The sequence below is a fragment of the Topomyia yanbarensis genome, chromosome 3, assembly GCF_030247195.1.
Source record: "Topomyia yanbarensis strain Yona2022 chromosome 3, ASM3024719v1, whole genome shotgun sequence".
In the NCBI taxonomy this organism is placed as follows: domain Eukaryota; kingdom Metazoa; phylum Arthropoda; class Insecta; order Diptera; family Culicidae; genus Topomyia; species Topomyia yanbarensis.
Genome location: NC_080672.1, coordinates 323,305,357 through 323,317,450, shown reverse-complemented (window position 1 = coordinate 323,317,450; position 12,094 = coordinate 323,305,357). Strand labels below are relative to the sequence as shown.

The 12,094-nt window shown below is 36.7% G+C and overlaps 2 protein-coding genes across 2 annotated transcripts in view; one reads left to right on the top strand and one right to left on the bottom strand.

Moving 5' to 3' along the window:
* The window catches only part of LOC131690060 (zinc finger protein ZIC 3), an 88,420-nt gene that overhangs the window by 55,163 nt on the left and 21,163 nt on the right, over positions 1-12,094 (bottom strand). The gene's annotated exons all lie outside the window — the stretch shown is intronic.
* LOC131688093 (cilia- and flagella-associated protein 44) overlaps positions 1-12,094 on the top strand; it is a 29,142-nt gene that overhangs the window by 4,095 nt on the left and 12,953 nt on the right. The window contains exons 3-5 of the mRNA XM_058972244.1: positions 4,414-5,911; positions 5,974-6,720; positions 7,691-7,726. Of these exons, the coding sequence (XP_058828227.1) occupies positions 4,414-5,911; positions 5,974-6,720; positions 7,691-7,726 (2,281 nt within the window). The remainder of the gene's footprint in view (positions 1-4,413; positions 5,912-5,973; positions 6,721-7,690; positions 7,727-12,094) is intronic.

Sequence of the window (12,094 nt, the reverse complement as noted above, 5' to 3'; positions counted from 1 at the left end):
TAGGTGGCCAATGTGGTCAAAGCGACTTTGGTTAGACATTATTGATCTAGACTGGCAAATCAATGTAATTTTGCAATAATTTTAATTAGTTTCGTATCGTTTCGATATCATGGTGGTACCAGTTTATGTGGCAATTTGCTGTGTGACCGCACTCTTCAACACGTAACTCCGGAATCAAAAGTCCAATCAATTAAAAAAAAATCAATAGCAGCCGATGGGAAGGTTGTACCTTTCATTTGAGACTAAGTTTATGCAAATCAGTCCTGCCATCTTTTTCACATAAACACACGCACACACATATACATACATGCACACGCCCACAGACATTTTCCGATCTCGATGAAATGGACGTTAGGCATAACGACATTAGGCATAATGGACGTTGGGCATAATGGACGTTAGGCATAATATACGTTAGCTATAATTGACATTAGGCATAATGAACGATTGGCATAATGAACGTTAGGCATAAATTATCATCTTGAAGTATCACTTCAAAGAACTAAATTTTTGGCAGTGTTGGCCTCGAATGGTAAGAGCGTAAATGATTGAACTTTGTTGATGTTGTAGAATTACTCTGCCGTAAATACTTGAATAAATCTTTACTAAAATAAAAGAAGCAGGCCGGATCTTTGGGATATGGAAACTCAGCTTGCGCTAATTTCTCTGTGTACAACCGATACATTTCACATTACTAAAATAGCCTCAAAACTCTTGTTTAACATCGGCCTCATTTGTATTAAGGTATGAATAACGCACCTCAACTTAAATTAGTGTACATGAATGGTACAATTGTTGAAGAAGAAAATATGTGCTCTTGAAGAACAGCTTATGAAAGAAAGAATGATGCATTTTATTATTCATTCAACGAATATACGAATATTGCTGCTTCACTATTGATTATCTCCCATAATATTAAGCTCAATGATTATCTTGAGGTCATCTAAAATAGAACTACGGAAACTGTTTCATACGAAGGAGAGTTTATTCGTGTACTGTGTATTATGCCGGGTAAATTTTAACTTGTTATCCTAATATTTCCATCGAATTATTGACTACATAATATAGAGACAATAATTCGATGGAAATATTAGTATAACAAGTCGAAATTTACCCGGCTCAATTCACCATCTGCCGGTGAATTGAGCCCCGGTTGAAAACACTGCTGCAGCCTAATGCTGATGCTGTACATAACACTGCAGGTTTCCATAGGCTCCAAAACTGGATTGTTTATTATTTGGCTGCATTGGTGCAACTGCATTGGTAATACATACAATAAGCTTGAAATGTACTTGTACCAACACTATTCACTTAAATGAAGGGATGCTTTCTTCATTTCGTCCACGGGAACAATAGAAAAAAAACTACACCTGCAAGGGATAAATATCTCACATGGTGTTTTTTTCTAATCCGAAAAACAAGCGTGGGATTGAAATCTCTATAATAACGAAAGCCTTGCGATTGCTTTTATATGTTTATGGTGGATTATGCCTATCGTCCATCAAGCCTAACGTATATTATGCATATCGTCCATTATGCCTAATGTAGTTATGCCTAACGTATGTATGCCTAACGTACTTATGCCTAACGAATTTATGCCGAATGTCGTGCACCCCCCGTTAGGGGGGGGGGGGGGGTGACACCCTATTTCATTAATTATTAACATCAATAATTCAGCGCATCGGCTGTGTTCCAAAAATGGCTTGAGAATGGTGAAATGGTTCTGTTTAAGCGCGGCGAAAACACTAATCGAGTGCACCAATTATCGCACTACCATTTGAACCAAAGCGTTAAGCAAAGATAGTAGACACTGCTCTAACCAAAGGATTCAATTGGGTAGGACGATAAAAGAAACATGGCAAAAATAGGCGCATTTCCCTATATAGTGGGATCGAGTGTTCACTGATCTAAGCATTTTCCATTTGTTTGTTATTTTTCAGAAATGCTCATAGTTTTTGTCCAGTGCCATATTTCCATGTATCTTTTATGATTATTAGTCATCCCTAGAAACTATATAAAACTACAAAAAATACTTTCGATTTTTGGTCCCATATCTCTACATAGTGCAACATTTCGAAGGAATAACGCTTCATCTTCAGGGTTTCAGCGTAAATCAGTTAGTTTTGCCATTACAAAAGATACAAAATTTTGTCAGGACTACAAATATTTTATTTTTCGAGTAGAATGAAATATTACGTTTGTTTCCGCCAATGGTTTTGTACTACACTAAAATGTAAATACTATTTACTGTAGAAAAAATAGTTCTGTCTTCCTAAACCTACACAATTACATCGCAAACATCAAATAATCTAGAGAATTAACAAATATTTCAGATTAGTTGAAGATTCTATGACAAAATTTAGAAATGGATAGAGAAATAGCAGGATATATGTGAGTCGTGACAGTTGTCACGAACACGAAAGGAGAGAGAAGGAGGTAGGCGTGTGAGGAATAGTAAATGATGGTTGGTGCCAGAGTTGCACAAAATCATGACTATCACTTTTTCTTCAAAATGTACGCAAAGCTTCAGTCACAAATCAAAATGATCGTCTTTTTCAGTTGAGATAACTTGAGCAACCAAAACTGAGCATAGTGAGTACCAACAACAGTGACGAGGGAAAGTGAAAAAAATGACGGGGTGCAGACAATCGAGTCAAGTGACAACACACAAGGATAATTTGTCTTTCCTTTTTGTCTACCACGCGAATTCAACAAGCGTAGTTTTTATTCACTAAATAATCACCATATACGATTCAATCACTAGTCAGTGTTTATTGACCCTTCGCACTTGCCTTAAATTCGATCGAAATCAGCTGCATACTGATAGTTAAACTTAAATGATACTTATAGCTTATATGCTCCTGAATTGGTAGTAATGCATGTTGTTTTCTGACCTGGTTTACTGCAAAAATATTTATCAACAGACAGAGCATGTTTTTAACTAACCGAACACATCAACATGATCAAAACACAACATAATATTTATATTTCTTTTGATTTCCTTGCATTTTAACCCTGCCTACTGTGATTGAGTGCTCTAGACTGTGAATAAAAAGAAGTTAGTTTTATGTTATTAGGGAATCCCATAGAATACAGAATGAATATTATATTATTAAATATGACATCACATGAGCAATATACGTGGCTTGCAACTCTTATCAAAACGGTGACGGAAAATGAAAGACAATATTTCTCAAACATTTTTCGGTTAGCAACCAAACCAATTGTTTAATAGGTAATGTATTTGAACTGTAATATTGAATTCAAGACTTGCGTTGTGCAGAATTTAAAATTTCCTTTGCTAGGAATAATGACAATAATTTTCAAAACTGACTGTCATCGAGAGGCTTCAGCCAAACTGAGTGAACAAAAAAGTGAAAAGACAGAACATTTTTTTCGCAAAGGCACTCACGTAGTATGACTGTCACAGTGTGAGAACTTATACGGAAAGAGAGTCGAATATGAGTACTTGCGACCGTGTAGGAAGGTTTTCTGTTTACGGTTACCGAATGCATCACTGGTTGGTGCTGTGACATTATGTTTGTATATTGGACGCTATTTTGATTCCTTACATCCTTAGTACAAATATGGCAACTGTTCTTGCGTTATAATCAATACACAATAAATCTTGCAAAAGAAGTCAAATTTTCAATAGAGTTCTGGGATTCGAAAATACAGTTGCTCTCGCTGGTGCTACTAGTATAATATGGATATGAATTATATTTAGAATCTATTTTATTAATACTAGGTGGATTACTTGATGATCTATGTATTCATTTACCACCCCATCTACTTCACGACTGAACGCAATGCTTAATCCAACGGATAAATATATTAGCTCTAGGTAAATTTTCACTTTGAAAGGAACTTTCATATAAATTTTTGAGAAATAGTTCATTTATTATTAAGTTAATTCACAAACAAAAATGAAAGAAGCAGTTTCCAGTCAATGTATTCAAGGCATTGTTAGAATACTACTCAATGATGTTCAAGTAGTTTTGACCAGCGGTGTGCCAAAAACTGCTTTTATCTCTTTCAAAGATGGCCGCTTTTTTTTTCAATTTTTGCTCAATTGAACCTGTCTAAAAGTTGCGTTAATATCTAATATCTCAACCATATGAGGCTTTAAGGCGATTTCGCAAGAATTTTCGTAGTATACCTGGATTTCTGGAACGTAAAATAGTTACAAGGTGGAAATGACATTACTTTCAACAATTTAAGTCTTTCCAACTTAATAAACGAATATTAAAACATGTCAATATCTCGTAAAATCGATGCTTATATGCTTTCTTTATTTTCTTTCCGTTTTACGATAAACTAAAGGCAGACTCATTACTCAACTATTTTGTTATTGTGTGTTATTCTTTTATCATTACCTCAATCGTGCTAAATTTATTCCTCCGTCTCCGACAGGCCTCGGTCACATAAAGTTCTGGAAAATGGCCGAAACATTCACCGGTCTCAAACTGCAGGGTGAGCTGGGTCGTTTTGGAAAAACTGAAATCTCCGATATTGTCGGCATACTCCCGATGCCGGACGAGAAGGTGCTATCCGGATGTCAGTGGGGTAACATTCTGGTTTGGGAGGCCGGACTGATTAAGTTGGAAGTATGCCGCAAGGGTAGGAAGCCATGCCATCAAGGTCCCATCACGCAAATCAGCGTCCGGGAGGGAGAAGTGATGACGAGTGGAATGGATGGATTCATTCGAGTTTGGTTCTGGGAAACGGTCGAACTGGCAGACTCCCCCGATGATGATAGGGTGGTGCAGATCGAGCCGATAATGGAGTTTAAAATTGGAACCGAAACGTACAGCAGTGAGCTGATGTGTTTGATCAAAAAGGAAGGGGATTTCAAATGGTATGCTCAGGATAGCAACGGAGGCATATGGCTTTGTGATATAACGCCAGCATACAAACCGGCTGCTCCGTTGCAGTTATTAAAATGTCATGCGGGCCCCATTGTAGCAGTTCAAACTAGTCCAACTTCTCATCACGTGGCCACCCTGGGTGCTGATGGGAAACTGTTTATGTATGACTATATCCAAAGGAAAATGATATTCAATCACCAATTCGATTCTAACGGACGAGCCATGCTATGGCTTCCGGTTTCGCTTGATCCAACTGGCATGATTTTGGTGCTAGGTTTCGAAGATGGCTGCATCAGGTTTATTACTGTAAACTTAGACAATTCTAAATGCGAGTGTCCAGTGAATCTCGTTCAAATTATGAAATCCCACTCAAAAGCTGTGACAGTACTTGCGGTTAACCAAAGGGAAACCATTCTCGTTTCTGGTTCAGAAGACAAATCCATCTTCGTTCATCAGTTTATCCGAGCAAGTCCACATGTAACAATCGAACCAATCGGACTGGTGTTAACTCCATCGGGAGTTGCTTCCATCAGCTGGAAACCGAAAGTTGCAACCACTGCCTTCATCGGATGTCGTCACGGGCAAGTACTGGAAGTAGAGCTTCCTGAAGAGCCTGCAACCTATACAGATGTATCGTACCACTTGAAGGGTGTTGACATACGACAACTGACTTTCCAGTCAGTTAAGTCGGAAATTAAAAGAAACATTCGAATCGCGGAGATTGAGGAGCAAAAGCAGAAAAAGCGTGCCAGAAAAATGCAATCTTTGGAACGAGTTCGTGTCGAAAATCCGGGTATAGATATTGACGAAAATGCATTTCTTGAAGACTCGGAAGACGAGGAAGAACTAGAGCCACTATACATCCCGAAGATACCAAATGCAGTTTTGTGGGTTCAATATACGGAAGAGAATACTCTGTGGTTATCGATGGGCGGTTACGATGCAGGCTTCGTCTACGAGTATTGTTTTGATGATGAGGATCCCATTTCATGCACACCAGTTCCTGGAGCTGAAAATACGGAGATAAACACCTTCATTTACGAGTAGTCTATTTTTGTAGAAATTTACGAAGTCACTATTTCTCTAGTACATTTTCTTTTTGCAGCTCCAACTATCTTGTCACCGGAATGAGCGATGGATCTATTAGGGTGAATAAATCCAAGCGTAATTTCAGAGATCTTTCTGATTTTTGGACACTAAATATGCATTTTAATCCCAGTGGGAAAGTGACCGGATTGGCTTTCAGTTACGACTACCGCTATCTGTTCAGTGTTGGGACCGATGGCAATCTTTTCGCCTATAAATGGAACGCTGATGCGACACCTATTGAACCGGAGAAAACCATTCCGTTGAGGGAGGAGGAACCAATGGTTGATGATATTTTGGATCCTAACTATCTTTCCTTGGAAGAACAAAAGGTCAAGCAGGAAAACGACAGAAAGGAAAAATTAATTAACGACAAGAAAAATGAAATTCTGTCCACTGTAGCAGAATATAGACAACAGTTTGAAACTTTACTCGCAAGAAATGAGGCTTTGCCTGAATCACAAAAAATTCCGATGGAAGCTTTTTCTCTGGATGAACGAATCACCCAAGATTTACAACAGCAGCTGCAAGCGGAAATGGATTTGGTTCGACGAAAGACAGCGTTTGATGTCGAGAAGGCACGGCTGGCGGGTGAAAAGTTGAAGAAATTTTTCCTCGACGAATTGGAAAGTGTTCCAATTGAAGTGCAGGGAGTGAACATTACAACCTCGGTCAAATCCTTTCGGATCACCAAACTGAGTGACGAATACCACCAGACTGTGGTAGATCTGGAGCAACGAATCAAAGATGAAGAAGCTAGACGAAGGTGAGTTACAGGTCCAGACATATTCACTAGGGGAGGGAATATTTGTCTAACATTCGTAAAACTGTACGTTAGTGTGGGACACGGTTATATGAAAAAAGATAAAATTTTGCTCCCAGCAACTTTCTAGGTTCCATTTGGGTCCTAGAATAACTGTGCAACTTCTAAGCTAGATCGGTGAAACTATATTTTGCGCGTACGGTTCAAAGTTTACATGGTATTTCGTATAGGAAAATCAACTTTTACAAAATAATTCTTCCAAAATTCGCACATTGCCTCCTAAAAATCAGTCGACGAAAGATTTTTATAGAAAATGTTTTAAGGAAGCAAAGTGTCGAAGACGGCGAAACGATATGACGCTTGTGGAAATAATAATTAAACAAAAACCGGCTGATGTGAAGATTGATGGAAATTTCGATTTTCATAGCATCACTGCTGCTAATGGTCCAATTATATACATTTTTTTTAACTTTCTCATATTATGTACAAAAAAGCCTCAATTTAACTCTCAAAACTCTTGTGAAGTAGCCAAACAGTTTCGATCATTAATTTAGACACAATAAGAGAAGATCAAAACAAAATTGCATATAACTGAACAACCAACAGCAGTGGTGCTAGCAAAAATGAATATTTTATCAATCGTCAGAGCATCAATCGGTTTCTGCCTAATAGCTTGTTCCACAAGCGTCAGATCGTTTCCTGGTGTTCGAGGCGTTGTTTCTTTGTTAAATTTCCTATAACAATCACATAACGATTTACTTTTAGGAGGCAATGGGCGATTCCTGGAGGAATTATTTTACGAAAGTCAATTTCGTCAAACGAAATCCCATGTAAACTTTAAACCGTGAGCGCAAAAATATAGTTTCACTTATCGAGCAAAGAATTTTCTCAGTTGTTCTAGGACACTAATGGTACCCAAAAAGTTGCTCGGAGCAGGTATCTAATTTTTGTCTCACCCAATTGTTCATGCAAGACGTTTCATGGAAATGTGTAGAACGCCGGAGGAAAGGTTATAACTAATTTATTAAGTGTGTATGCGTGTTTAGTTGAACAATAGGTTCGGTATGATATTTCAATAACTGCCGTTGGATTAGAGTACCAGTAGAGTAGAGTAGAGTTTGATTTGAATTGCGTCAATCAGAGCTCCAGATGCACCTTAAACTCACACATTGAAATAGAGGAAACCGAGGGGATTTGAAACAGAGGAGAGTTGAAACAGTACCGTTAGGGATAAATCAATAATGCATTTGTTTTATTTATATCGTGCATACAAACCCTCCAATAGACGCCAGCTACTCTAAATGAGTGGTTCAGTACACACTACAAAAATGAGCAAAAGTAAGTTTTCGTTATTTTCTTCAAATTGGTATAAACAGGATATTAAGTGATGTTCGATCATGAAAATATCACTATTAGGTAGTCTAAGCGCTAGCATTTATGAATTGTATGCGATTCTTTCTATCTTTGCGACCTTCTCGACCTAGGAGAGATGAAACACCTTGTTTCAACTATCCTCGATGATGAACTTCTAGTCTTATTGTAATGTTATAATCACATTAACGTTCCCGAACAAATAATTATAATCAAGCTTCTTCTTTCCTGAATTGACAACAGTGATCAACGTTCTCAATTTGTTAGATCTAGGTCATTTAAAACCATGGAATATGCATTTGTTCTAATTGTTTACTTCTATCAGCTTCTGAAGCTTGCAGCGAAGTGACCATAATCCAAAATGAACTAAATACTAAATACTACCGACATGGATACCAAATTACCTGTTTTCATAAACCCGTATCACTTCTAGTAGACTCATTTTTTACCAATGCTGATGTATTTGGTTATTACTTGAAATTAACGAGACGTTAGTCTAAAAATATTTCAATTTGTTTTTGTTTGTGTACACTAGAGTGACAGGAAAAAAGTGACCCCTATCGGCCCACCCCTGAGTCGATTCCGGGTCCCACCAGGGGTACTTGAACCAAATTTGAAGGAAATCGGACAAGTCTAGCTACCGGACCAACGTGCCTGAAGTTTATATGGGATTTTTCGACAATTTACATGAAGAAAACCCACTACCTCGCATTTTCGCCGCTAGGTGGCACTGTAAGCATCGTATTATCACTATAAGTGAAAATAAGAAAGATAAATCAATTGTCTACAACTTTGTCGAAGACTGCTAGTGAATTCGGCTTTCTTAAAAGAAGTTATAAAACTTTTAACGAAGTGTTGTCTGAGTCAGTTTTGCATGGGGCCTAGCAGTGCATAGTTGTGTATCAGTACACGATTTCCACGAACTATACATTTTTGTGAAATAATCGTTAGGTTTAGCTCAATAGTATGTTCAGAAGAATTATAGCACATAATTCGAGTTATGTTCTTGTTAGAAAATTTTAGTTCCACCTGTGACCGACTAGAGGGCGCCAATACTAACTTAAAAAATAAAATAAAAAATAAAAAAAAGTTATTCATAAATGGGTAGAATGATTAATATAAATCAAATTAATAAAATAAATAGATCAAATCAGCTCAAATGACTAGACTAGACAATATTAAAAAAAACTTATAAAATTAATCAGTGTTTCAAATAAACCACACATTTCACACCAAGGAGCCTGTTTCCAAAGGAGCGGTGGAAACCAATCATTGTTATACACGTTTCTGGGAGTGAGTAAAAAAATCAAAGCAATTTAAGTGGATTTTGACTCTTAGGTTTTCACTCCTAGTTTTGGCTCCTCCTGTCCACTCCGGTTTGTGATTCTTGTTCTGTCGCCGCTTATAGACCGAATTTAATTTCAAACTTTGCTAACAGGTCTTCAAGATTTGTGTGTTTAATTTCTCAATTATCTCAGCAGTAGGTACAGGGTGCGCCAGCTGGATGTATCCTTTTACAACATTGAACAACTTCGCCATTTTTTTGGCCGTTTTCACAAGTAAACAAGTTTTTTAGGATATTTTATGCCATTTAAACCAGGTTTATTATACAACGTAGATTATATAACCACCCCCATTTGATACATAAAAAGCAGCTCTTTTGCGGGCATTTTGCATGACATTGGACAGCATATCGGGCTTAATCGTAGCAATTTCAGCTCGTATATTAGCTTTGAGTTCGTCAAGGTACTTAGGTTTGCTAGAATACACCTTACTTTTCAAGTAACCCCACAGAAAAATATCTGGCACCGTTAAATCCGGAGAATGAGGAGGCCATTCCAAATCATCTGAGACAACGCGTCCTGGGAATTTGCTCTGCAAGAACTTGATTGCGGTGTGGCAAGGTGCCCCGTCTTATTGAAAATAGAAGTTTTTCAGACCTTTTTTCTGCATTTGTGGACAGACAAAGTGCGCCAAAATTCAACGGTAGCGTCCGTTGTCGATGGTCTCTCCCTCTTTGAAAAAATAAGGACCGATGCTTGTTTTGGAGCACACTCCGGCCAAAGTTACTTTCTGGTCGTGCAGTGGTGTTTGATGTATAACGTGTGGGTTCTGTGTCCCCCAAATTCGATTTTTTTTTATTTACTCCGCCGGAAAGGGTGAAGTAAGCCTGCCATATTTTTTACGATAAACACGCACAGTTATCACTATTGAACGATCGTTTTCAATGTAAAGCGCTACAATTTTTGCGCGTTCTTTTGGTGTAAATCGACTTATAGCTCAAATGGTACTCCTTCGAGGTCTATCGAAAAGAAGCTTTTGCCATGAACTGTACCAAGGATCTGTTTTGCGTTTGTGCTTGATAAAATGAAAATTGAAAATCTAAATTGAGCTCGGGCTTTTAAACTGTATGCTGCAATTATGATCTAGTAACCTGTTTTCACTCCTTGGCGGTTTTCACTCCTCAGGAGCCAAAAAACCATGAGTGATGAAATCATGGATTTTAATGATTTGTCAAACTATGGTTTTTTCAACGCATGCTGATTGGAGTGATTTTTGAAACACTGAAATTAATACAATAAATTAAATTGTTTCAAGCTGTCATCCAATATTTATTAATAACAACTAAACCGAATTAATAAAATGGAAAAAACTGAAAAAAATATATGAATAACTGAATATAAATAAATGCAATGAATATAACAAAAAAATTAGTTGAGGTAATAAGACAGATAATATGGATATTATAGGGCTCCAAAATCATTTTTCTTAAAAGTGTTGGAGTAAAGAAACACGAAATACCTGTTTTGTTCAAGACAGGTTCTTCTCTAGCAGTGTTAGAAACTGCTCAATTTTTACATGCCTATCCTTAATACACATATCCTGAATTTTTTTTTAATAAATCAATTAGGCAGAAAAGGTAGCCGAAAGGAGTCCAATTTGATAAGATTTGAAAAAAGATTTGAAATTTTGAATAACAACGAAGATATATCAAAATATAACTTTTCATCGATAACTGAAAATGTCTCTGGCAGCGCTGCTCCAGTGGAATCCAATCAGAACAACTGCAATAACTTCAGTTCTAACTTGTAACTTTTAGCGCTCAAATAAATGGTAATAGTCACTGTTATTAGTTTTACTTGTTTTTGTGAGGAAATCTTGTCTAACCCCAAAGTTAAAGCTGATTGAAAACGTTATTGTTCATAAATAACAGGGCAAGGCCTTATTAACCCCCTATAAAATCATTAAAACGAATAGAATGAATAAAATAAACAAAAAGAACAAAATGATCAAATGATACTTTAATTCATTTTTTCATTTTTTTTTCATTTTGTTTATTTTGTCCAATAAAATGATTAAAATGATAAAATCAACGATATTAAAAAGCAATAGAATCAGTTAAATTGTTTCTTATTAAAGTTCTGGATGAAATGAATAAAATGAATGACTGAACAAAATTAGTCAGATTATTAAAATGAATAAAATGTGTAAAGCGGAAACAAAACAGAAAATTACATAACATAAAAAAGACAATAAAATAAGTTATATGAATGATACGAAAAAGATGCATGAGGTGATAAACTGATCGGAATGCATACAACGAATGAAATGAATACAATAGATAAATTCGTTCGGAATTCTTGTTCTAGAGATATGGGTTAATGAGTCCAATACAAAACATTACCATGACAATGGAATGGTTCAAATTACCAGAATAAGTACTTAAATTCATCGAAAAGCATTGAAAGTGTCCCTGGACTGATTTTGAGAGACGAACATTCTTGAAATTACAAGTCGTATTTTTTCGCAAATATATATGCTTTGAGTCATATTGATCATGAAAATGTATATTCGGGTCAGCATAACTCAGCGTCACAGTGAAATGTATGGCGAAAATTCAGTGAGATCAACTATCTATCCAATGCATACACTCTGATTGTAATCCTCGTTAATGTACGTGTAGAATACGGATAACTTAAACGAAGCGTCTGCTGAATTATCCAAT